Source organism: Cebus imitator, unplaced genomic scaffold (assembly GCF_001604975.1).
Source record: "Cebus imitator isolate Cc_AM_T3 unplaced genomic scaffold, Cebus_imitator-1.0 Scaffold213, whole genome shotgun sequence".
NCBI classification, from domain to species: domain Eukaryota; kingdom Metazoa; phylum Chordata; class Mammalia; order Primates; family Cebidae; genus Cebus; species Cebus imitator.
The window spans coordinates 827,442-854,441 of NW_016107528.1; the positions used below are offsets into that span (position 1 = coordinate 827,442).

A 27,000-nucleotide genomic window follows, 5' to 3' on the forward strand; every position below is an offset into this window, starting at 1 on the left:
TGAGACAGAGTCTTGCTCTGTCACCAGGCTGGAGTGCAGTGGCGTGATCTTGGCTCACTGCAACCTCCAACTCCCTGTTTCAAATGATTCTCCTGCCTCAGCCTCTGGAGTTGTTGGTATTATAGGCATGCACCACCATGCTCAGCTAATTTTTGCATTTTTAGTAGAGACGGGGTTTCACCATGTTGGCCAGGCTGGTCCCATCTCCTGACCTCATGATTCACCCATGTAGGCCTCCCAAAGTGCTGGGATTACAGGCGTGAGCCCATAATGTGCCTCCCTCTTTTAAGGACCTTTGTGATCACAGTTAGGACCCACCTGGCTAATCCAAGATAATGTCCTCCTCTTAAGATCCTTAATCCCATCTGCAAAGTCCCTTTATCATATAAGGAAAAAACATTTACAGGTTCCAGGGATTTGGATGAGATATTTTGAGGGCCATTTTTGAGCTTAACACAGCAAATGAATGACTAATTAGATGATTACTTGGTGATGGCCACACATCTTCTTCTGAATTATGGACAAGAAATTTTAAAATGCCCACCCTTCTAACCTTCCTCTGAGGCTTTAACCTTATTTATTTATGAGAGATGTGAGTTTTAAAACATGCATTTCCCCATGGCCATGATTTCAGGCCTCATGATTTCAGGTGGTTTAGGGATATCCATATTGTAATAGAAAATGAGATTTCAGTCTCATACCCAAGTTGCAGACTGGTCTCAGATAACATCTGGGGTCAACTTCTGTGCTTCCTCATCCACACGATAATGATTTGTTTCTTTGGATTCTGGTTGAGTTTCCTATGAGACTAGTATTAATAGATGTTTGGTACATTCACCCCTGTGGTCAGATGTCTGGAACCAATTTGATGCCTTCTGAATTTTGTATTCCCCACTGGAGATGTTCATGTAGTATCATTCAGCAAATAGTTCTCTTCCTTTGTTTCACTTTGCAGCAGGCAAGCTGATGAGTAAGTGCTACCTTGGGGGCCATTGTGTTTTGCCTAGCTCTTCCCCTGCCATGCCTGTCACTCTTCTCTCTAGTGACCTCCTGGTGCCATCATGGCTCAGAGTCTCAAGCTCATCACAGACCAGTCAGTCCCTTGTGTTAGTTTTCTCACTTGTTTTGCTGCCAGAAACAAGATTTCCTATTTCATCTGATGTATTAGTTCAGCAAGCTTGATTAAGATTAATTAGCAAATACCAGATGCTGGTGTTATATATATTTTTGCTAATAAAACCAAATCAACACTTATCTATCAAAGTCACCACTAGAGAACTTTTGCTTTTGTCCTTCATTTTTTCAGAATCCCCAGAAGAAAATGATTAAAATGCACCCCCAGCTCCCGGTAAATCCTCATTTCTTGTTTTCCCATTGATAAAGAACATATTTTCCTATTTCAATGAAATGCCAGTTGTTTAATGCATAATGTCTTAAACCTTCCTAATTGTTTAAAAACGTGCCCGGCGCAGTGGCTTATACCTGTAATCCCAGCACTTTGGGAGGCCGACGTGGGCAGATCACAAGTTTAGGAGTTCGAGACAAGCCTGACCAACATGGTGAAATGCCATCTCTACTAAAAATACAAAAAATTAGTTGGGCGTGGTGGTGCGCACCTGTAATCTTAGGAGGCTGAGAGAGGAGAATCACTTGAACCCAGCAGGCAGGGGTTACAGTGAGCCGAGATTGTGCCACTGCACTCCAGCCTGGGTGATACAGCAAAACTCTGTCTCAAAAAAAAAAAAAAAGAAAAAGAAAAAAAAAAGAAAACGTGTATTCCAAGTTGAATATGAAGCACAATTTTCTTTTGGATTTCAATGTATTGATTATTAGAGTTTTTACCTAGATTTAGGCATTTAAATATCTACTCACTACATGATACAGATATAATTTGATTCAAATCCTGGCTTTATTTCTTAAAAGCTTGTGATATTGGATACCTGCTTGATTTCTCTATACTTTAGAAATAATAGTAACGTTATTGTTATATCTAATTATAGGGCTATGGGATTAAATGAGAAAATTTCAATAAACTGACACTGGCTAAGAGTTAGCTTTTATTATTGTTGGTCTTTAGCAGGGGTACCTGTATATGTCTACCTGGTAGTGGTTATGGGATACCCATATTGTAATAAAAATAGTCTAGTATCAGTTGTTGCTGTATCAGTCCAGACAATTGATGCCTTTGAATATGTAGATATTTTGGTTGATTTGGAAAATTTTAATTTTATTTTATTTTTTCACAGAGTCCTTACTTTTCCCCCTTTGATTAAACCTCAAATCCATTATCAATTTATGGTTCATGGAAAGCCGGATAGAATAACTATAGAAGACTAACATGCTAGTCAGGCAGTGGTTTCACTAACAGCTGTGTCTGTGGGAAGTCTGTACTGAGAAGACTGTCTCTCTTTGGACCATATTTGCAGGGAACAGTGGCCTCAATGAAAGAAGAAACTATCCATTTAAACTCATTTATTATTACCACCTATGAAAACAAAATGACTGCCTATGGAATAATTTTTTTTTTTTTTTTTTTTTTGAGACAGGGTCTCACTCTGTCACCCAGACTGAAACGTAGTGGTGAGATCTCAGCTCACTGCAGCCTCCACCTCCCAGGCTCAAGTGACTCTCCCACCTCAGCCTCCCCAGTAGCTGGGACTACAGGCGTGTGCCACCACGCCCAACTAGCCTATGGGATAAATCCAGGAAGAATTTTACTCATATTTCTAGTCAAGTGCTTGGAATGATTGTTTAATAATCAGCTTAGTTTTGCCTGTAACTATCCTTGAGATGAATATTTAGGACTGGGTAGTAATGAACACCTTGTCTTTTGATTTTTTTCTTCTTACTCTCAATATTACTGTCCCTGAGTTTGACTCTCCACATGATTGGAACAGAGAGATTCTGCATGTTAGAGATAGAGTGGATGTTCCTCTAATCCTGTGGGTTTCCTTGGAAGGCCTAATGATCTTGTAGCCCTGTCGAAGGCTGTCTTCCGGGAGGAGATTTGCTACTGCTTATATCTCACTGGCTTGTAGACAGGCTGAAACCCGCCTGTTGCTTCCTGTCTGAGAAACTTGAGTACTAGCTGTCCTGTCTTCTGATTCAATAAAAGCCTTTGAGAAATCAGAGAACTCCTGGCAGAGCTTTTGAGACAATACCTCAGTGGGATTCAGATGAAGTAATATGTAAAGTCAACACAGTTAAATCTCCTTATAGGCAATTCTAATGGAATTGCATTTAATACATTTCATTGGGAGACCCTGGGCCTAACAGCTAGACTGTGTTAACTGCACTGGCTTCTGCAAGAGTAGTTGTAGGAATGTGACTCTCCATTGAAGGCAAAACAAGTTATTGACTCAATTGTACTTGGCATATTTTCCTCATTATAAGATTGTCTTTAACTAGAGTTCAGTAATTTTACTTTTTTTAAAAAAAAATTTTTTTTGAGACAAGTCTTGCTCTGTCGCCCAGGCTGGAGTGCAGTGGCAAGATCTTGGCTCACCGCAACCTCTGCCTCCCGGGTTCTCCTGCCTCAGCCTCCCATGTAACTGGGATTACAGGTGTACCACCACACCTGGCTAATTTTTTATATGTTTGGTAGAGACAGAGTTTCACTGTTTTCCAGGCTGGTCTTGAACTCCTGACCTCAAGTGATCCACCTGCCTTGGCCTCCCAAAGTGCTAGGATTACAGGCATGAGCCACTGTGCCCAGCCAGTAATTTTACTTTACGATACCCAATCACCTATTGTTTAAAGGATCCCTGAAAATGATCTCTTACTTCTAAAATAGTTTAGATCTTGGTCTGAGTGGTGGACTCATTCTTTGTGAACCTAATTACATTATCTCTAGCCACGTGACTTCCTCAAGAAAAAATTCAGAGTCCAACAACTGCAGCTTTGATTAGAGACATTTACTCTCTTCCCCAAATCGCGGGCCACTGGCCTTCTTGACATTTGTTCAGAGCTCTCTGCTTTCCTCCCATGGCTAAGGTGGGTGGGTCATTCTTTAATCAGTAGCTCAGCATTTTGACATCCCAGGTGCATGCCAGGGCATTCAACTATAAATTGCCAGTGAGCCATCCCTTGACAAAACTTGCTTGAGATGTGATATTTGAGAAATATGGTCCAGAAATCAAGTGAAATGTAAATTCCTTGTTTTCTGTAAGTTATATCCCTGTATGGTTAGATATCAGAAGCCTGTACACTTGGACTGTTGTCCTAGACTATGTTGTTTACTGGAAAAAGGCATGTGTCAGGGTTTACGCCCTGGCTATTTATAGAAAACAGCCACGAAAAATGCACATATATGACATTTCTGTGCTTTTGTTCTACTGGGATTGCAGATATTGGCTTTTATGTTACTCTGTGTCCTTTTTAAAAAGATCCACGTGATAAATTCCATTTATGGTTTCAGTGTTTATAGCCAGGAAATAATTGTCCTTCATATGAATTTCTAGGTTTCCTTTTTATTGGACCACGAGGAATAGGCACCTCAATGTGATTCTTTTTTATTTGGGAAAACCAGCATTAAATTTAGAGCTCAGGGAGGGACCTAGTGAAGATTATCTTCTTGTTCCTTTGTTAATTAATTTTTTCTTATATTTTATAACATTGTAAGTATGCAGTTCCATTTTTTGGAAGTAGACATGTTATAAATTATATATACATATATTTCCTTGTCAGTTATCTGTGTCATTCCCAGCTTTAATATATATGTTAGGTCTAGAGGACATGAGATGGTCACATTTTGATCTAGATTTGGGTGACAAATTATATTACAATGGGGCCTATATACTTTTTCTTTATTTTACATTAAGCGTTAGATTCAAGAGGAGTTTTATGTTTTATCTTTGGTTGATTGCAGTTCCTTGACCATAAAATGAAGACATCACTGATCATTGCAAGGCTGCCATCCCTCCACTCCTCACCTTATTCCTACTGGCTCCCTCAAGCAAATCCTTCTCAACTTCCCAGCTAACCTTCCCTGTCTCCTTTGCACCTCCCTTCTCTCTGTCTCTCTGGGTTGAGTACCTCATTCTCATTCCTTACAGCTCCATGTGGCCTGGAACTGTGGAGAGTCCTGAAACCAGCTGAGGCGGATGGAAGAAGGCCAGTGCAGTTGCTATGGAAGGTGACCTCCCTCTGGGCTCTTTTTCTCTCTCTCTCTTCCCCTTCCTTCCCTTCCTTTCCTTCCTTCCCTTCCCGCTTCCCTCCTCTCCCCTCCTCTCCCTCTCTGTCTTCCTCTTCCTCCTCCCCCTACCCTCCTGCCTCTCTTTCTTTCTTTTTGACAGGGTTTTCTTCCTCCTCCCCGCTCCTCTTCTCTGCCTTCTCCTGTTCCTCACTCCCAGGCCTCTGCCCTAGAAAGGACCATGTTGTCCCTCTTCTGCTTTTGTGCCCCACTACAACACACATGTGCCATCTATGTTGCCAATGACCCAAGGACACACCAGCAAGCTGAGCCCGGTCAGAGCTTTTCTTAGACAGTTGGGTGGGGAGAGGGGTTCCAGAGACTTAACGCTGGAAAGTCCAGAGACTTTCAACACTGTACTCCACGTTAGAGTATAGTCGTGAAATCATAGCTCACTGCAGCCTTTAACTCCTGGGCTCAAGTGATCCTCCCACCTCAGCTTCCCAAGTAGCTGGGTCTACAGAAGTGTGCCACTACACAAAGCTAATTAAAAAAAAAAAAAAAAATTTTTTTTTTTTTTGGTACAGACTGGGTCTTGCTATGTTGCCCAGGCTGGTCTCAAACTCCTGGGCTTAACAGATCCACCTTAGCCTCCCAAAGCATTAGGATTATAAGCATGAGCCACCATGCCTGGCCTGCTTATCCTGTTTAAAAGCCCATGGTCTCTTACTCTTCCAAAAACTGTGATTCTTGAAATTTTACCTCCAGAATTTCCTTCCCTAGAGGGCTTTATGTTGCCTCAAATCTCATACTGGTTGGCCAGCTCAAAAAAGCCCTATAGGTCATCTTGCATATGGCCCCATCATGCATTACAGACCCTGACCCCCTCTTCTTTGGCCTGAAATATTAACATCTGGGGCAGGTAGAAAGTGCAAGTCCAGGAGGCACTATGACCTTCTGGAGGAAACATCACGGACCAGCCTCTGCTAGAAGGCAGCATAAGTCCCTGGAACCCGTCCCCACACAACTGCCTAAGAAGCGCTCTGACCAGGCTCAGCTTGCTGGTGTGCCCTCACATCACTGGCAACATAGAAGGCACATGTGTGTTGGGGCACAAAAACAGAAGAGGGACCACATGGTCCTTTCTAGGGCAGAAGCCTGGGAGTGAGGAACAGGAGAATGCAGAGAAGAGGAGGAGGGAAGAGGATCTGAGAGAAGGAAGCGGGAGAAGGAGTAGAAAATGGGGGAATGAGAGAGCAAACAGGAAAGGAAAAGGGCAGATGGAGAAAGAGCAGAAAGACGGGAAAGAAGAAAGGGAGGAGAGGAGTGAGATGCCAGAACTCCTTCATGTGCCTCTAGAATTCTCAGGAAAAGCTCATCGTGTTAGCTCACATTTGCAGAAGTCCAGGCAAGTTCAAAATCCTGTTGAAAATGAGCAAGTGTCCTGCTTTGCCAAATGACATTCCAGTTGCCTCAGGGCTGGAGGCTCCTGCACCATCGCCCACGCCTTCCGCAGCTGCAGGGCTATGGGACTCCCTGGGTAGCGGAGGCTCCCCTGCATGGGAAAACAGCCAAAGATCATCTTAGAGAATCAATCCCAGACGCTGTGCTGTCTTTCTCAGCCATCAAGTATGAAAACAAATGACTCTGCCAACACATTTTTGGGGGAGGAAAGCCAACAACTGTACACGGCCACCTGTGGTCTTAGCTACATAGCAGTGGCAAAGGGCCAAGTAGGGCAGCTTGTGAAGTAGAGAAGACGGATCTCAGTGCCCGCCTCCTCCCCTCGCCTCGTGGGGCTGGTCTTTCCCCACCCCCTGCCCCCTCAAGAAGGGAAAGCTTTCTTAAGAATTTGAGTTGGTTAAAAAGGAATGTACTAAAATGCTCTGAAATTAAATAATGGTGATAGTTGCATGACTGAACATACTATTAATAAAAGCCGTTGAACTCACATTAAAACTGAATTTTATGAAATGTGAATTGTATCTCAATAAAGCTATTATTTAAAAAAGAAAACGGGGCCAGGTGCAGTGGCTCATACCTGTAATACCAGCACTTTGGGAGGCCAAGGCAGGCAGTCACTTGAGGTCAGGAGTTCGAGACCAGCTTTGGCAACATGGTGAAATCCTCTCTGTACTAAAAATACAAAAATTAGCTGGGCGTGGTGGTGTGCACCTGTAGTCCCAGCTACTTGGGAGGCTGAGGCAAGAGAATTGCTGGAACCCAGGAGGCAGAGATTGCAGTGAGTCGAGATCGTGCCATTGCATTCCAGCCTGGGCAACAAAATGAGACCCTGTCTCAAAATGAATCAATAAATAAATTAAAATAAAAAGGAAATGGGCCGTCTTGAGAGATAAAAGGCTCCTGGTCATTAGGAGGATTCTAGCTAACCTTTTATGCCAAGGTGAGTGTAAAGGAAATTCCTGAACTGGGAAGGCAATGGGATGAGGTGCCTGCTAAAGTCCCATCTGGACTTAGTTCAAGCATTCTGCTCTATTGGTGTGCATAATCACTAACAGGAAACAAATGGGAAACCCTATAAATTTTGGGAAATATTCAGCATGCTCCCACCTAGGCAAACATCTGGTTAGTGGGCCCAAGTTCAAGGCTGAAAATAAGAGTTTGGCTTAAAGTTCCCAGGGTTCCCTTAAACTTCTCATCTTGCCAAGAGTTTGGGACTGGTAGTGCAGCCCTGAATGTTTTACTCCTCTTAGCTAAGATGCCTGGTTGGGGTGCCTGGTCCAGGGAAGCTGGCTCCCTTCTCAGAGGGAGAGGCATGGAAATAAAAGACTAGGGCATAGGGTATTCTCCAAGCCTTGGATACTCCAGGTAGGAGATGACCCAGGGCCAGACCAGACTTGGGATGGGCTCAGAGGGAATATGTCAGCTTTCTAGCCCTTACTCCTCTACATGAGAGGGATGGAGTGAAAGATACAAGCGGGCGGAAGTAAAGAAGCGTGACTTGTTTACATTGGCTTGGGCATTCTCCTAGTTTAGCCTCATGGATTTGGACTAAATTTATTAAATCCCTTTTCTGACACTTGAAGAGTTATTATCACAGCCCAGGATGTATTATTTACCCCTGGAGGGTGACTAACTGATCGTAGTTTAGTATCTAACAGTTAACCTTATTCCATACCCCTCACACCCACCGCTTCTCACTGTCTCAATGCCTTTCTTTTTCTTTGTAATTGGCAATGAATTTTGTTTTCTTTGGGTTCAGAAGCCAAGAGGAGCCCCAGTCCTAGAGAAAACACTTGGCTACAACATATGGTACTTTCCGGAAAACAACACTAACCTCACAGAGACAATAAACACCACTAACCAGCCACTGGAACTGCATCTGGGAGGCGAGAGCTATTGGGTGTCTATGATTTCTTATAATTCTCTTGGAAAATCTCCAGTGGCCACCCTGAGGATTCCAGCTATTCAGGAAAAGTGTAAGTAGAGCATCAGCTTCTTCCTTAGGTGCCTGTTCCCATCCACTGGCCAGGGAGCAGTCCCTGTGCTCTCAAGGATGACTCTTTCTCTTGAGTCAAAATGAAAATGGAGTGGGGGGATTTTTTAGGTTGTGGAGAAGCAATGAAAATTTGCTAGTAATTAATGAACCCCTTGAAGTCAGGTTCCTTTGGAACAAAGCCTGTGTTAAAAATCAGAGACTTTATACATTACAGAATACAAAGCCATACACCTAGAAGTTCTGCATGCAGCTTTGATTTGTTCTGGTCTGAGTGAATGTAAGCAGGGTCGAGTCCTATAAAACTGTCCTATTTGTCACATTTGTCCTCCATGACCGAAGCGGCTCTTGAACTCTTCTCCCTACAAATGGGTATTCATTACATCCTCATCCTTGGTTTAATGCTTGCTTTCCTGTTTTCTTCCTTTTCCCCTTCCATTGTTACTAAGGAAAAATTCTAGTGTTTATACTTGTTAATCAATAGTGCATTACACTTTCGGTCAAGTAGTTTTTAACATATTACTGCTCCCAGTCAAACTCATATTTTATATCCTGATTTGAAATAAAAAATTTCTCATTCAAAGAATTGCAGACAATAGATTTTCTCTTTTCTGCCTTATTTTTCTCTTTCAAACTTAGTACTATTCCTCATTCTATAAATTATCTTATTTGTTTTACTACCTTTTTCTTCCTCAATAGGACGTAAGTGCCATGAGGACAGGGATTTTTGTCCATTTTTCCTGCCTATTTTTTTAATCCTAATTTCCAACACTTAAATTAGCATAGGGCCGTTGGCATAGAGCAGGTGTGCATAATTATTTGTGGAAACACATCATAGTTAGGAATGTTCTCTCCAATTCCCCACCTGTCTCTATTTGCTTACACCTAGACTGGTTCAGACATTTACACAACCAGTTCCAGAATTCTCTGCCTGTGCCCCCTTCTGTCTATTCTCCTTAAACCCTCATTTTATAATTCCTAGATATTTCTACATTTGTGTTTTAAGCTACATTTGATATTTTAGTTAGCATTTAATAGTACTCCCTTAGTCCTCATTCCCTGACATCCTAGTTCCCACCTGTCCAGCACCCTCACTGAGGTTCCTGACAAATGCACATGTGATTGGAGCACACGTTCTTCGTTAATAGAGGTGCTGTTGAATAGTAACCTCAGTTTCCCATGGTGGCCCCAGGGTGGGAGGAGTTAAAGAATAGGGTATACAAGCATAGGCTTTGGAGTCCAGCAGCTCTGGGTTCAAATCTTTGCACTTCCACAAGATACCATTAACCTTGGGCAGGTCACCTAACCTCTCTGAACCTTAGCTACTCGTAAAATTTAGCTATTATATAATAATACCTACTTCACAGAGCTGTGGTGAAGATTAAATGAGACTGTGTATGTAAAATGCTTTGTCTGGTGCTAATTATTACTACTGTCATTCTTTTTTTTTTTGAGATCCAGTTTTGCTCTTGTTGACCAGGCTGGAGTGCAATGGTGCTTTCACAGCTTACCACAACCTCCACCTCCTGGGTTCAAGCAATTCTCCTGCCTCAGCCTCCCCAGTAGCTTGGATTACAGGTGCACGCCACCATGCCCAGCTAATTTTGTATTTTTAGTAGAAACAGGGTTTCTCCATGTTGGTCAGGCTGGCCTCGAACTCCCGACCTCAGGTGATCCACCTGCCTCAGCCTCCCAAAGTGCCGGGATTGCAGGTGTGAGCTACTGTGCCCAGCCTATTGTCATTCTTAATAACATTTCTGATTGATCAAATTTCTGTTAGACACAGATTACCAACTTTAAAAATATTATAAAATACAATTTAACTAAAGTTATGCCAGATTCACTTAGTATTTTTATGGCTTTGTGTCAGATATATCTGTGTGATCATCAGTTGTAATGGTCTTAGACCAGGTATTGATACACTGAAGCTTGCAGTTAACTCTGGATGGACACTGGTTATTGTAAGTGAAGTTTCACAATAACACAGCCACACCTACTTGCTCACATATTGTTTATGGCTCCTTTTGTGCCATAGTGGCTAAGTTGAATAGTTGTGACAGAGACAATCTAGCCTACAAAACCTAAAACCTAAAATATTTGCTATCTGGCTCTTTACAGAGAAACTTTACAGACACTGGTCCCAGACATATAAGAAAGTAATTTCCTGGATGTGCATGGTGGCTCACACCTGTAATCCCAGCACTTTGGAAGGCCAAGGCGGGTGGATTGCTGAGTTCAAGAGTTCGAGACCAGTCAGGGCAACATAGTGAAACCTTGTCTCTGCAAAAAAAAAAATAATAATACAAAAATTAGCCAGGCATGGTGGCATGTGCCTGTAGTCCCAGCTACTTAAGAGGCTGAGGTGGGAGAATCGCTTGAGCCAGGGAGGTTGATGTTGCAGTGAGCCAAGATTGTACCACTGCACTCCAGCCTGGGCAAGAAAGCAAGACCCTGTCCCAAAATCAAACAAACAAAAGAAAATAATATTGTATAGAAATTTGCTTAATAAAGTGAAGGCAACTGGAGAATGAGAATACTACTAACTAGATAATAATAACATAATTTCTGTAAGTATAACTATCATTAAGTAAGTATAGTTATCGTACATTGTCCATTAGTATGTGTCAGGAATTGTGCTAAGAGAACATAGGTTTTCCCATTTCAGCCTTGGCATAACTCATGATGTAGATGCTGTGAGATTTTATAGATGGCAAAGGGATTCAGCCAAGCTTAGTAATGTTCCTGAGGTCTCTGGAGTGGGATGATTTCAGTTCGGATTTGCAGGATTCCCAACTCGTACCATATCCCACAACCTATTCATAAAGTGCCTTGAATTCCAGTCACAGATGCTGTGTGACACAGAGCTGGTTATTGACTTTTGGGGGGCTCCCACATTTCCCTTTTGGAATAAGGGCTTAGAAGCAGGTTCCTTCTGCTCAGCATGCCCTGGGTTTTGTGAGACCTGAGCCAGCAGGCAGCAGCGGCGTGGTCTGAGGCAGGCATGGTCCTGGCTGCTGTGTCATGAGGCCAGAGGAGGAAGATGGGCCCGAGTTGGGGCAGAACTCAGGATGCGCTGGGACAGTTGGCAAAGGGGAAGCAGCACCAGCACATGAGCCCCCCAGGTGAATGTCTTCATGCAGATCACAAGAAATCAGTGGCTTTCACGGTCAAAGCCCCTTCCTGCTTCTCCAAGGAAGGATCTCTGTCTCCTACCACACCTGGCAATGTTTGGAGTCTTTGCTCAGAAAGCTCTTGTTGAATGATGGAAGGACCTGGCGATTCGTTTATATTGAGCAGAGTGATGACTTGGAAACATCCCTTTTGGCACCCCTTGGCATGGTCAGGCTTTCCCCTTTCAAGGTTGACGCATGGCTTCCTGCAGCCAGTGCCACGCCCCTTGGTCTCCTCAGTCTCTGCAGTGCACCTGGCGCTTTAGACTTGGCTCCCCTGCTCCTCAGAGCTCCAGTGTTGGTGCGAAGGAGTGGGGTTAGACACCAGCACTGGCTTCTTCAAGCCAGGATTTGTGGGCAAGTCTTTTTTTTAAAAAGCACCTTCAGGGAGATAAGAAAAGGAAGCTGCGGAAACTGGCCAGGAAGGGGCAGAGGCTGAGGCCAAGGTGGGCTTTCAGGGCTGCTGAAAGAAAGCACTGCAGACTGGGGGGCTTCAAACATTATTGTCTCATGGTCCTGGAATCCAGAAGTCCCAAATCGAGGTGCTGGCTAGCCATGCTCCCTAAAGTCTCTAGGGGAGAATCCTTCCTTACCCCTTCCAGCCTGGAGTGGCACCAGGTATTCCTTGGCTTGTGGCAGCTCCAGTAACTCCCACAAATCCAGTATCTGCTTCAGTCTTCACATGGCTAGCTTCTTGTGTGTCTCTGTTTCCATGCCCAGATTCTTCTTTTCTTATAGAGGGCCCACTGTCTTAACTAATTACATCTGCAATGGCCTATTTCCAAATGTCTCATTCTGTGACACTGAGGATATACAATGGGGGGATACAATTCAACCCATAACAGGCACAATCGGAGATAAAAACCCCAGGGAAGAGGGTTCACACTGGATCTTGTAGGGGACTCTAGAGTGTAAGTGATATCTCATAGTCATCCAAGCCAAGCAAAATACACACACACGGTAAAAAGGAAGCTGAGAGGGTCTGGGCGGAGCACCAACACTGGCTGCTAGAAGAGTCTCGTTAGGTCTCCAAGGCTCCAGCAGGGACTTTCAGCCAGAACTGACTGGGGATGCTTCCAGGTGGTGAGCAGGGGAAGGTCGGAGGAGAAAGTCAGAGCCCTAGGGTTAGGCAGGGTCGATCTCCAGGCTCTGTGCTTCTTGCCCCAGCTCCAGCACCTTCTGTGGCTTCACATTTTCTCCATGTCTCAGTTGTCCTTCTCAGAGTTACCTTTTCAGGTTGACAGATGACCTGGCCTTGCTGCTAGGACTAGCCCCTGGAGTGTCTGATATGGGCGCTGTTTGGGAAAAGGATCTGTCAACTGTGGATTACAAGAACCAGACTCCTAAATATACACACAGCCTGCTGGGGCTTGTTGTCTCAGAACAGCAGCATGCAGGACTCCGGTCCCCACCCCAAATTCCTACAGGTGGCCTAGGGTTCCAGCTTCAAAAGGCTTTTTGGGGTTTTTTGCAGGACACTTTTATGCCCACATCCAGGATCATCTTTGGCATTCACTGAAACACTCTTCCTGCTGGGTATGGTGGCTCACACATGTAATCCTAGCACTTTGGGAGACCAACTGAGGTAGGCAGATCACCTGAGGTCAGGAGTTTGAGAACAGCCTGGCCAACATGGTGAAACCCCATCTCTACTAAAGATACAAAAAATTAGCTGGGTATATAGTGTGTGCCTATAGTCCCAGACACTCAGGAGGCTGAGGCACAAGGATTACTTGAACCCAGGTGGTGGAGGTTGCAGAGAGCCAAGATGATGCCACTGCACTCAAGCCTGGGCGACAGGGCAAGACCTGCCTCAAAAAAAAAGGAAAAGCAACACTTCCCATGGATTCCAGTTTTGCAGGCTGAGGTGTGCTACGCTGGAGAGGAGTGGGTGAGGGGAGAGCACACCCTGGAATTTCTGAGCCCCACCCAATTTGTACCTTCCACCTCTGCCTCACCGCACCTCTGGGAGTTCTCTTCTCTTCTGTGTGTTCAAACATTTTCAATAAGATATCTCTCAGATTCTGATTAAGTTCCAGATGTTTTATTAGAAGCCATACACTCAACTTTTCTATTAAATAAATCCTTTTGGTCTGTTTCCAGAGATAAATTTTTGGCCAGTCCCGCAGAAAATATTGCCACTTATGTATTAATTCTTACTAGGTACTTTGGATTGTGGCATCTTTGTCTTTCTGGTACAAACGCAATACTTGCTGTCTTAAGGATAGGAATTCATATCCAGTTTGTGTACAGCCAGAATATAGAGTGAAAGTGTGAACCCATCTCCCTGGTATGATTTTATGGTCGCCATCTCCCAGCTTCCTAGCCACACAATTCCCAGGGCCTGAAATTCTACCTTTGGAGATTCTTTGTCTCAGGTTTCCTTTCCTTTTGACTTGCAGAGACACTTGTAGAAGGTAAGTCTTTTTAGTCATCAACTCTCTAGTGAGATCTTTTTCTGGAAATAGGTCAATTTGGGGTAGGTAAAGGAAGATTAAGAAGCCACATAATAGCCTGACCAACATAATGAAACCCCATCTCTACTAAAAATGCAAAATTAGCTGGGGGTGGTGGCACATGCCTGTGATCCCAGCTACTCAGGAGGCTGAGGCAGGAGAATCGCTGGAACCCTGGAGGCAGAGGTTGCGGTGAGCCAAGATTGTACCATTGCACTCCAGCCTGGGCAACAAAAGCGAAACTCCGTCTCAAAAAAAGCAAAGAAGCCACTTAATCCTCAAAGGTGTTGTGTAAGGAAAAGGGATGCAATAACGGGTAAAAAGCACCATCAGGGGAGGCTGCAGTGGAGATCCTGAACTTTGGGCTTGTTCTACAGCTGAGGCAGTGAGTAGATGCCAGTGTGGTGGTTGCATTTGGGGAATGAGGTGGGTAGCTGTGAAGTGGTCCTTTTCTCTTTTTTCAGCATTTCGGTGCATTGAGGTCATGCAGGCCTGCCTTGCTGAGGACCGGCTAGTGGTGAAGTGGCAAAGCTGTGCTCTAGACGTGAACACTTGGATGGTTGAATGGTTTCCGGACATGGACTCAGAGCCCCCCACCCTTTCCTGGGAACCTGTGTCTCAGGCCAAGAACTGGACGATCCATCAAGGTAGCCCCGGTGCAACCCACAGGTTCCCTCTGTGCGGGGTTTGGTTTTTCATCCATTTTAAATCCTTAACTTTGGCTTCAAAGATGTTAGTGTGGTTAATAGCATTTGACAAGCTTGTGCAAGCTTAATGAAGTGACACACTTCTTGGCATTTCCAAGTCAAGGCTGGCACAGAAAACTGGGGGTGTTAAGTAGACCAGGTATCTGGCCAGCCTCCAAGTGGAAACACTGTCTTAACACCCACCATCAGAGAGCCCTTCCTGGATAGCTGGGTCATCTCATGGGTAACACCAGAGTGTGGATCCCAGCTGTCACACCTAGGATACTTTCTTGAGTTCTGGTTGCCTGTTTAAGGGCCAGGCCCCTTTCCCAGGTGATTGTTATAGGAATAGCCTTCTTTTCAGAAAGACCCTGCCCTATGTAAGATACATGAGTGAGGCTTTATTCTTTTTTTTTTTTTTTTTGAGACGGCATCTCACTCTGTCACCAGGCTGCAGTGCAGTGGCCTGATCTCAGCTCACTGCAACGTCCACCTCCTGGGTCCAAGGGATTTCCCTGCCTCAGCCTCCTGAGTAGCTGGGACTACAGGCGCTAGCCACCACGCCCAGCTAGTTTTCTGTGTTTTAGTAGAGATGGAGTATCACCATGTTGACCAGGATGGTCTCGATCTCCTGACCTTGTGATCCATCCGCCTTGGCCTCCCAAAGTGCTGGGATTACAGGCATGAGCCACTGCACCCAGTCTGCTTTATTCTTTATTTTTAATTTTTTAAAAAACTTTTTATTTTCTAGAGACAGGGTTTTGCCTGGTTGCCAAGGATGGAGTGCAGTGGCATGATCATAGCTCACTGTAACCTCAAATTTCTGGGCTCAAGCGATCCTCCTGCCTCAGCCTCCCTAATGAGGCTTTACCCTTTTAATCCTGTCACTACAATCATTTCTTAATGCTTCAAGCATCCATATTAAGATTAATACACATGCAGGGATGCAGGCAAGTAGAGGAGATAGAATTCGTGGTGTTTGAGATCCACAGGGTGATGATAGATTGTTGACTTGAAGGATTAAGTTTTATTCTGCTGTGCCCCAAATTATATGATAAAATCAGTGACAGAGGACGGATTGGATCTCTTACTTCTTTGCTTCTGGATGGCTCTAAGTTCTAGGACTTAATTAGGCAGCGTATTCAGCGGTCCTGTGGATCTCTCTGGCTGCAAAAGTGTTTGGACAGAACAAACCTGAGGATTCCCTGCCTCCAAAAAAGAAGAAGCTAAAAGGCTAAATTTAAAAATTAAAATTAAAAATAAGAATTAATTAGAAAATCTGAGAAAAGCAATAGATATGAGAGACCATTCACCCTAACCTATTTATTTCCCAGAGGTGGAAGCTGTAGAGAAATGGAATATCTTCCATAAGTGTTTGGCCATAACTCTTAGTCTAGTATTCCTTCCACTCTGCCACGCTCTGCACTTATGCTTGTTTCTTTTTTCTTTCTTTTTTTACAGATAAATTAAAACCTTTCTGGTGCTATAACATCTCTGTGTATCCAATGTTGCATGACAAGGTTGGCGAGCCATATTCCATCCAGGCTTATGCCAAAGAAGGCGGTATGTATGGACAAGGCCCTGTGGGGAAAAGGAAATGGTAGGACCTGTACAACCTGTGGAAAAGGCCGCAAATGCCTGCAGCTCATTCCCAGCCGTCTTAGGGCTCAAACTTCGCTTCGTCTTGTAGTGAACTCTGTATGCTCTGAATCCGCTGAATTCTGAAGCTGGGGTAGACATTAGGGATCATCGAGTCCAATCCTCTCATTTCACAGATTGAAAATTAAAGCTCAGAGAGGTGAAATAACTTGACCAAAGTCACAAATAAACAGTGCAAATAGAGCTGCTACCAGCAATAACATTGAATTAAGACCACATCAGGGAGCCTACAGAGTTCATGCTAACTTAGGGATGTTAAATTATTTTTAATTATGTAGCAATGAGCAAGGGCTTTACTGGTGAATTGCTCAAACTTTACTTTGATCTTTTTGGAAGTTCACGTCTTCCAGATCCAACATTGGAATATAACTTCTTCCACTCAAAGGTAGCCTATGGAGGCATATTCTTCAACTATTTGATAATAACTACACTTTACAGATATAAATGGAAAAGCTGGGTACCGAATTGGAGTGAGACATCTATAAGAAAGGAATTTTTCAAGTGGCCTTGATGCCACTTCTCTTCTTGCTTAAGAGAGATGGCTCTAGAAAACAATTTTCCCAGACAAGTTCATTCATCAGTTCCCTACTCAACCCACGCCTCCTGCCTCCAGCACTGTGGTTTGGTCTCAGTACTGGCCAGAGCCTTTGTGGGGGAACGATCTGTTGGGGTGTGGTTCAATGATTATCATTTATCTCCCTGTCCCTTCCAGTTCCATCAGAAGGTCCTGAGACCAAGGTGGAGAACATTGGCGTGAAGACTGTTACAATCATGTGGAAGGAGATTCCCAAGAGACAGAGAAAGGGTATCATCTGCAACTACACCATCTTTTACCAAGCTGAAGGAGGAAAAGGATTCTGTAAGCGCGCCCATAGCCAAGTGGGAAAATAACCCCAAGCCCCAGACAGATGCTAGGGATAGACCTGTCGTAGGCATGACTCCCCCACCTCGTTGTGACCTGCAATCTGGCATGAGTCACTTAGCTTCTTCAAGTCTCTCTGAAAATGGGGACAAGAACACCCAACTTCTGGGGCTTTGTGGGTTAAATGAGAGTGAAGGGACAGTCCTGAGAGGATAGTCCAGTGGGAATGGAAGGAACCGATATAATTTGTCCTGGCTGAGGCCTGAATTGACCTCCCGGGAGCTCCCTGATCATTATTCCCAGGAATGGTGTGCCTGGCTTAAAGAGTGAGGGGAATAGACCCTGTTACCATGACTTCTACAGCCCCTGCCAAATCGGGTTTTTCTTCAGTCCACCTTATCTCCTGACATCTTAAACACTGGGCAAGGCTTGGATTCTTGCTTAGGCTAAATAATTTTTTTCTTATGGTAAAATACATGTAAAATATTTTTCCATTTTAAACATTTGAAAGTGTACAATTTAGTGGCATTAGGAGCATTCACAATGTTGTGCAACCATCACGGCTACTTCCAGAGCTCTTCCATTCCCACCCGAATGGAAGCCCCACACCCATTAATTAGTCCCTCCCCATTCCTCTCTTCCCACAGCCCCTGCCAACCACCAAACTGTTTTGTGTCTCTATGGATTGCCTATTCTGGATATTTCATATAAATAGAATCATAAAATATGTGACCTTTGTGTCTGGCTTCTTTGATGTAGCATGTTTTCAAAGTTCATCCATGTTATAGCATGGTTTAGTACTTATTCCTTTTTATGGCTGAATAATATTCCATTGTGTGGATATTCCACATTTTGTTTATCCATTCATCAGCTGATGAACATTTAGGTTGTTTCAACCTTTAAGCTACTGTGAATAGGGCTACTATGAACAGATGTCTGCTATGAACATATGCTGCTATGTACAAATATCTGTTTTGAGTTTGTGCTTTTTGTTCTTTTGGGTGTATAACCTAGAAATTGAATTGCTGGATCATATGGTAACTCTAGTTTAACTTACTGAGGAGCCACCGAACGGTTTTCCACAGCCACTGCTCCAGTATACATTCTTTTTTTTTCTTTCTTTTTTGAGATGGAGTCTCATCTGTCACTCAGGCTGGAATGCAGTGGTGCAATCTGAGCTCACTGCAACCTCTGCCTCCTGGGTTCAAGCAATTCTCCTGCTTCAGTCTCCCAAGAAGCTGGGACTACAGGCATCCCCCACCATGCCTGGCTAATTTTTGTATTTTTAGTAAAGATGCGGTTTCACCATATTGGCCAGGCTGGTCTTGAACACCTGACCTTGTGATCTGCCCACCTCAGCCTCCCAAAGTGCTGGAATTACATTCTTACCAGCAATGTATGAGGGTTTTCATTTCTCTGCATCCTTGTCAACACTTGTTATTTTTCATTAAAAGAAAATTATGGCTGTCCTGGTGGGTACATAGTGGTTATCTCATAGGCTTGCATTTCCCTACTGACTAATAATGTTGGACATCTTTTCCTGTAGTTTTTGCCCATTTGCATATCTTCTTTGGAGGCGTGTCTTTTTAATCTCATTTTCTTATGTTTAAATTGTGTTGTCTTTTTGTTATTGAGTTTATGAGTTCTTTATATATTCCAGATATCAGTTATTTATCAGATATATGATTTGTAAATATTTTCACGCGTTCTATGAGTTGTCTTTTCATTCTTTTGATATTATCTTTCGATGCACAAAAACTTTGAATTTCAGTGAAATCCAGCTTAATCTGTTTCCTTTTGCTACCTGTGCTTTTGGCATCATATCTAAGAAACCATTGTGAAATTTAAGGTTGTGAAGATTTATCCTGTGCTGTCTTCTAAGAGTTTTTATAGTTCTAGCTCTTATACTGAGGTCCTCGATCCATCTTGATAGACTAATTTTAAGCAGGACATGAACAGGGGTCAGAATATGAGACAGCTGAGCTTGGAAGCACGGTTCCAATGCTCTTATTGTGATGCTCCTGGGACACAATTTTCAGTTCGGCTTGGCCATGGTGTTTGACCTCTGTATTTCTCCTTTAGCCAAGACAGTCAACTCCAGCATTTTGCAGTACAGCCTGGAGGCCCTGCAACGAAAGACCTCTTACACTGTTCAGGTCATGGCCAGCACCAGTGCTGGGGGAACCAACGGGACCAGCATAAATTTCAAGACATTGTCATTCAGTGAGTATTTCCTTCAAGCCTTAGGTACCTCTCCCTATGTTTACCTTATGTCAGAGAGAAATGACATCTGCCAAAGGCTGGGAAAGCCAAATGAAAGGGCAGTGCCTACGTGGAAAGAGCCACCCTGCTCTCTGTCTCACCAACCTTCCTAGAAAGCATATACATGAGGAGATAGGAGGGAGAGAGCAGGGAAGTTGAGAGCTGAATTTGGAAATGCTGGTCATTTTGATCCTTCCTCATGGGCAGCCATAAATCATCTGGAGGAGGAGATGTCAAATTAATGCCAATTTGAGTCTTAGCACCAAACCAGCTCCCGTCTCAGGCTGCCTCCCCATTCACAGTCACGTATTAGTCTGTTTTCACGCTGCCGATAAACACATGCCCGAGACTGGGTAATTTATACAGAAAAAGAGTTCGATAGTTCCACATGGCTGGGGAAGCCTCACAATCATGGTTGGAAGGCAAAAGGCACGTCTTACATGGTGGCAGCAGGAGAGAATGAGGACCAAGTGAAAGGGGTTTCCCTTTATGAAACCATCAGATCTTGTGTGATTTATTCACTACCATGAGAACAGTATGGGGGAAACTACCCCATTATTCAATTCTCTCCCATTGGGTGCCTCCTGTAACACATGGGAATTATGGGAGTTACAATTCAGATCATATTTGGGTGGGGACACAGTCAGACCATATCACTGTACAACAGGGCCTTCAAGGAAAAACCTTGGTTAACCCAGGACCACTGACCCCCCAGGGAGGGGCTTAACCTCGTCATTTATGGAGGCTTTTTTGAGCAAAAAGATATGTTTAACTTACCTGCTTTTACTTTAAAAAATAACAAGAAAAATTTTCTAGAGACAACAAATAATGTAAAATAAAATGTAGCTTCATATGATGGCTGGTGAAGGAAGATATTTCAGAGGCAGGCAGATGGAATGAGGAGGTGAAGCAGAAAGAAGGAAGGAGAATGGGAGAAACAGAAATGTTAATTTTGCCAAGTCCTTGAGTGATAGAGATTTGATTTTTAAGTACATACTACAACTCTCTTAAAGAATGAATAACTTTTTAGATTAAAAATGAAGGAACACTGCCAAGATTTTGCAATAACTGGAACAAGCTAAAAATTGTCTGCTTGAAATATTCTTGAAAGCCTCTTATTCATCACATTTTTCAAGCATAAAATTGCTTTATGACTCTGGAAAATGTGAGTACGACATGTTTTTTTTTTTTTTTTAACAGAGAAAACATTCTGTTTTGATGGACTAACATTGCCTTTTAGGAACTCTTTTTGATATTGCTGTTGACAATCTTTTAAAGCCATATTGAATTTTTGCAACACCGGGCACAGATTTCATCGGCTCATGGAGTTTTCTCCAAGGGTTAAATGAAGGCAAGATCCAGCCCTGGGACCTAGACATTTCCTACCCTGGTCTAAAGATTGTAAATCACCCTGCTTCTATCTTTGATCCTCTATAATCCATTCTCCACACAGCAGCCAGAGTTTCAAACCCGAATTCTCTGTTTAAAACCCACCGGTGACTTTTATTGTGTTGTAAAGAAAATCCAAACTCCTTCCTATAACTTTCAAGATCATTCATCATCTGTCCTTACTGACCTCATTTCCTACTGCTTTCTTTTTGCCTCTGTTTATCTTCCCTACCTTGTTTTTGCTTCAAAGCTTTTGCATCCACTATTTCTTCTGCCTGGAGTGCTTTTCTCCATGGTTTTGCGTGGCTGGAGCCTCTCACTATTAAGATCAACTTGAATTTCACTCTTTCTTTGGACACCTTAGCTAAAGTTGCTCTCTGGATGCAGTGGTTCATGCCTGTAATCCCAGCACTTTCGGAGGCCAAGGAAGGAAGATCACTCAAGGCCAGGAGTTTGAGACCAGCCTGGCTAACATGGTGAAACCCCATCTCTACTAAAAATATAAAAATTAGCCGGGCTTGATGGTGGGTGCCGGTGATCCCAGCTACCCAGGAGGCTAGGGCAGGAGAATCGCTTGAACCCAGGAGATGGAGGTTGCAGTGAGCCAAGACGTGCCACTGCACTCCAGCCTGGGTGACAGAGCAAGATGCCATCTCAAAAAAAAAAAAAAAATCTAAAAATTAGTTGGCCACAATGTCTTGCACCTGTAAGTCCCAGCTACTTAGGAGGCTGAGACAGGAGGTTGCTTGAGCCCCAGGAGTTTGAGGCTTCAGTGAGCTAAGATCACGCCAGTGCACTCCAGCCTGGTGACAGAGCAACGCCCATCTCAAAAAAATAAAATTAAAATTAAGAAATGCTCAACAAATATTCACTGAAGGAACGCTGTTGGAATGAATGCTGCCTGGAGAAGATGCCTAGATGGGGAGCCACAAAACTCTGGGGTTTTTTTAGTGGAAAGAAATTGAATTTAATCGAAATAAAACTAATAAGAAATTGTGTTGCTGACGCTACTAGAGCAAAAAGTTAATCACTGATTTTTGTCCAGGAGGTGAGGAACTCAGCTTACTACTGAATTTTGTTCTTTCTTTTTCAAAGGTGTCTTTGAGATTATCCTTATAACGACTCTGATTGCTGGAGGCCTTCTTCTTCTCATCATCCTGACAGCGGCATATGGTCTCAAGAAACCCAAGTAAGTCTGTAGACAACAGTGGGTGCCCGAAAAATCAGGGACAAAAAGAGGCGGAAGGCATCATAGATGCTTCGTAGGAGAGGGCACTCTGCCATCAAGGGGTGTTCATTCATTTATTAACCTGGTACATATTTATTGAGGTTATTAAAGCCCACACCCAGTGGCTCATCAGAATTCTGACCAAGCAACAGCATTTTCACTTCCCAGAGCTCCATGCCCAGGGCTAGGCCCTTTTGAGGCCAGGGGAGTGCCAGCTGCCTCACAGGCTCGGTCTGCTCCATGTACCATCTGAGACTGGTGTTAGAGAGCAGGCCCTTTCTCTCAGTATCTAGCGGGGGCCCCTGACTGCAGCAGGCCTTCTTGCAAGCTTCTCTCTCAGGCAGAGCAGGGAGCAGTGTCTCCATGGAGTTGGAGTGCTGGCCAGTCATCTGCTGGTGCAAGCTCGTTGCTTGCTTGTGGTGCAGTGTTGGGGGTCTGACAGCAGGGGCCTTTGTCCTGCTTGCCCTGGCCACTTTGGAGAAGAAAGCATGTCTTCAGGGTCTTATGCTTTCTCTCTGCAGTGAGCCTTATGTCACCCTAATGGTCCTTCCCTAGTTGAGCTCCAAATTAGACAGTTGTGATCATCTCTGCCAAGCAGCTGCTCTTAGTTTACGGTCAAGCTAGTGTCAGTTACCAATTGTAGGTAGTAGCCAAGCTACCAGCATAGATTCTTATACGTTATGCACTTAAGTAATCATCTGATCTTTAGCATGCTTCAGAATCAGGCCTCATCCCAAAAGTTTCTGATTGAGTGGTTCTAGGGTAAAGCCCCAAAATTTGCATTTCTAACAAGTTCCCAGGTGATGCTGATGCTGCTGTCTGGGACCACACTTCGAGAACCATTACAGGAAAGTGTGAGTAGCTTATAAGGCTTATAGAATGTTGCTCTTCCTGGGGGATAAGCCTCAAAGGAATGACTGTGATGGTGCAATTTACAGCATCGGGACCAGGTATGGAGATGCGGGGATGGGAGAGAGGGGAAGGTAGGAACATTTTGTATGGGGAGAGTCTCCTCTGAGCACATCCCATAGATAGCTGGCAATGTCACCCCGCAATGCACACACCACAAAACAACTCCACTTTCCCAGGTTCTATCAATCAGGCAGACATGCCCTTATTTAGGAGGGAAACTTACAATTCCCTTTAGCAAAGCCTCCCTCTTTTGACTCAGCCATACAGTGCTAATGCTTCTTAGATTCACTTCCCATCTTAAAATCTTCTCTCTCATTAGCAAATTGGCTCACCTGTGTTGGCCCAGCGTTCCCAACCCTGCTGAAAGTAGTATAGCCACTTGGCGTGGAGACGATTTCAAGGTAAACACTCTCGTTTTTATTAAGGAAATTACTGTCGCGGGAGGTAGACAAGGTGAATGGAGATGGGGAAGTGTGCTAGGCTGAGCTTTTTTCGAGGTTCACATCAAAAGAACTCGAGTTGAAAAGTCTCAGGGAATGGCTGGCAGGGCAGGTGGAATCAGCCTTCCTGGAATGTCTTTGACCCGTGCTATGACAAGAGGAAAGGGCTTCACTAGGCTCACGAGGACCCAGTGCATTCCCAGGTGGAACTGGTCCTATAAAGGATGCTGCTGAAGAAAGACGCTGGCCCTACCCTTCCTGACCTGATGGGCTAATTAGAGAGAGAGAGGAGGCCTGGCTATAGGAGTTGAAGCTATTTACAAAGCAGCCAAGAGCACAGTAATCTAAAGACGGCCTGAAGATCACCAGAGGATGTTGATGGGTGTGGCAGGCTGAGGCTGCCTCAGGTTGTTTTTCTCAGATTGGGGACATCTCAGAGTCAGGCTTTATTAACTGGCATTGGGTGTTTGTGTGTTTGTTTTGAGATGGAGTCTCCCTCTGTCACCCAGGCTGGAGTATAATGGCATGATCTTGGATCACTGCAACCACCACCTCCTGGGTTCAAGTGATTCTTCCATCCCAGCCTCCCGAGTAGCTGGGATTTCAGGCACCTGCCAGCATGCCTGGCTAATTTTTTGTATTTTTATAGAGATGGCGTTTCACCATGTTGGCCAGGCTGGTCTTGAACTTCTGACCTCAGGTGATCTGCCTGCCTGGACCTCTCAAAGTGCTGGCATTGGGGTTTTCTAGTGAGTAGTCCTTAACTAGAAACCCTCCATTTTCATAAATTTTTAAGTGAAAAACTGTTAGGAAATTTTTAAGGTTTAATTTTTTGCTTACGTCAAAACAAGCCCAATCAAATATAACCTTTAAATCCTTATTACTGAAAGGCTGTTTCCAGTTTTTCCTTGATGCACAAATTTTAAATATTAGTCCTTGTTCCAACTCAGAAGGCTTTTTTGAGCATGGACATTTTGTTATAATGGGCTTTCTTTTCATTTCCTCCTCTTATCAGTCTGGTATACTGGACTGATTTATACCGCCATTTACTTTCCTGCGTATTCAGTGTCATTTAGAGAGTACCTGGGCTCATAGGCAGTGCTGTCTGATGTCTAACGTGCTTTTTGAATAATCTGTAGATCTAGATCCAGCACTTACCAATCACTCACTGCATGCCAGGCACTGAGCTAGGCTGTAGGAGTACAAATGACAAAGTCATGGTCCCTGCCATGAGGCCACCTCTGATTTTTTGGTGAGATTGAACAAGTCTGTCTCTATGATTGTGCTTTTTCCATCGCTAAGAGTTCTAATTTTGGTGCATCTATCTTTTTCTTTTCTTTTCTTTTCTTTTTGAGATTGAGTTTTGCTCTTGCTGCCCAGGCTGGAGTGTGGTGGTACAATCTCAACTCGCTGCAACCTCCACTTCCCAGGTTCAAAGCGATGCTACTGCCTCAGCCTCCCTAGTAGCTGGGATTACATTCACCTGCCACCACGCCCAGCTGATTTTTTGTATTTTTAGCAGAGATGGGGTTTCACTATGTTGGCAAGGCTGGTCTCAAACTCCTGATCTCAGGCAATCCATCCACCTCAGCCTCCCAAAGTGCTGGGATTGTAGGCATGAGTCCCTGCACCCAGCTGGTGCTTCTATCTTAACTGGGGTTTTGTGAGCACAGGATTGTGTGGAAAATAGCCTCACACACTCTAGAAGAAACTGTTTAATTGGCTGGGGGCAGTGGCTCATGTCTATAATCTCAGCACGTTGGGAGTCCAAGGTGGGCGGATTGTTTAAGCTCAGGAGTTTGAGACCAGCCTGGGCAACGTGACAAAACCCCCTCTCTACAGAAAATAAAAATTAGCCAGGTGTGGTGGTGTGTGTCTTTAGCCCCGACTACTCAGGAGGCTGAGGTGGGAGAATTACCTGAGGCTGGGAAGTTGAGGCTGCAGTGAGTGGTGATTGTGCTACTGCACTCCAGCCTGGGCAATGGGAGTGAGACCCTGTCTCAAAAAAATAATTATATATGTATATAATCATTCAAATCCAGGGCGCTGATTCTCAGGAAATGTGCCACTCCTTCCAAGCTCCTGTGGAAGGGCATGTGGAGAGGGTTGGCCACCACTTCTGGGCCTGGGAGGAAGGTGGGTGCTGTTCCAGAGGTGGCATTTGCTATCCCAAGCCTAACGAGCTTTTGGCTATGTCATATGTGACTCCTAAATGACCACTTGGAAGTCCCTTTTTCTTTTCCAGGCTAAGCTAAACCTGAAGGAGTCTGATGACTCTGTGAACACAGAAAACAGGATCTTAAAACCATGTTCCACCCCCAGTGACAAGTTGGTTATTGACAAGTTGGTGGTGAACTTTGGGACTTTTCTACAAGACATTTCCACAGACAAAGCCAAAACAAGTCAGGAAAACAATTTAGGAGGGGAAAAGAATGAGTACGTGACCTACTTAGTCACACCTGACTGTCCCCTAGGGAAAAGTTTTGAGGAGCTCCTGGTTTTACCTGAGACTCCTCCCAGAAAATCCCAATGCCTGTGTTTGAGGATACCAGAAGGGAACTGCCCGGAAGCGAAAGAGCAGCTTCTCTTTTCTGATCAAAGTTTGGCACCATATCACCTGTGTGAGGAAGAAGCACCAAATCCATATTTGAAAAATTCGATGACAACCAGGGAATTTCTTGTGTCTAAAAAACTGCCATAGCACACCAAGAGCGAAGTCTAAGTGCAACCATGCCATGAGACCCTCGGGGTCTCAGTGTGGATGACTCTGGCCAGAGACGATGTCAAGACTCAGCAAGCCACGTGTTCTTGGCCCCTACACATCCTGCCCAGGTTAAAGTCTTCCCCTGCCCCTCAGCTGCCAGGTGAACTTGGTTGGCACAGATGTGACCTTGTGCTGGGAAGAAAGGACGGTGACAAACCTGAGTTTTGTAAAGGAACAGCAATCACTTTTCTTTGTTCAGATACCAAGCTCTCACTGTGGCCTCCTAACGGATTGACTTTGGAGGAAGAGCCCCGGTTCTGAGCCCAAAGGACCCCAAGGTGGACATACCTGGCCTCCCAGGAATTGAGTCATGGTCCCAGCTTTTGCTGGGGCTATGCCTCAGAGTTCCAGAAGGCCTTTCCCTGCTGCCAGAGGACAGTTGTCTCGCTGGCTCTTGGGTGGTCTGCTGGGAGCCTGGGCTCTGGGCATCCCCTCCTAGGTAGCCCTGAAGCCTTCCTATCTCCCCACGGTAGGAGCTGCAGGTGGAGTCGACCTTCCTAAGGGGGTGCCTGAGGCTCCTCACATCCTCCTAGATCTCAAGTGTCTGTAGCAACACCACACCCAGACTCCTCACCCCAAATTTA

At 44.3% G+C, this 27,000-nt stretch overlaps 1 protein-coding gene across 3 annotated transcripts in view; it reads left to right on the plus strand.

Annotated features, from left to right (window-relative positions):
• IL31RA (interleukin 31 receptor A) overlaps nucleotides 1-26,591 on the plus strand; it is a 62,067-nt gene extending 35,476 nt beyond the window's left edge. For 2 of the 3 annotated variants that reach the window (XM_037745781.1, XM_037745780.1), the window contains exons 7-15: nucleotides 5,055-5,134; nucleotides 8,355-8,571; nucleotides 14,679-14,861; nucleotides 16,362-16,463; nucleotides 17,272-17,418; nucleotides 19,504-19,644; nucleotides 22,168-22,261; nucleotides 23,532-23,613; nucleotides 25,898-26,591. In XM_037745781.1, the coding sequence (XP_037601709.1) occupies nucleotides 5,055-5,134; nucleotides 8,355-8,571; nucleotides 14,679-14,861; nucleotides 16,362-16,463; nucleotides 17,272-17,418; nucleotides 19,504-19,644; nucleotides 22,168-22,261; nucleotides 23,532-23,613; nucleotides 25,898-26,353 (1,502 nt within the window). In that variant the 3' untranslated portion in view covers nucleotides 26,354-26,591. Of the gene's footprint in view, nucleotides 1-5,054; nucleotides 5,135-8,354; nucleotides 8,572-14,678; nucleotides 14,862-16,361; nucleotides 16,464-17,271; nucleotides 17,419-19,503; nucleotides 19,645-22,167; nucleotides 22,262-23,093; nucleotides 23,155-23,531; nucleotides 23,614-25,897 lie in introns of all 3 variants that reach the window. The other variant, XM_037745782.1, reaches the window with a different exon arrangement.
• The last annotated feature ends 409 nt before the right edge of the window (nucleotides 26,592-27,000 follow it).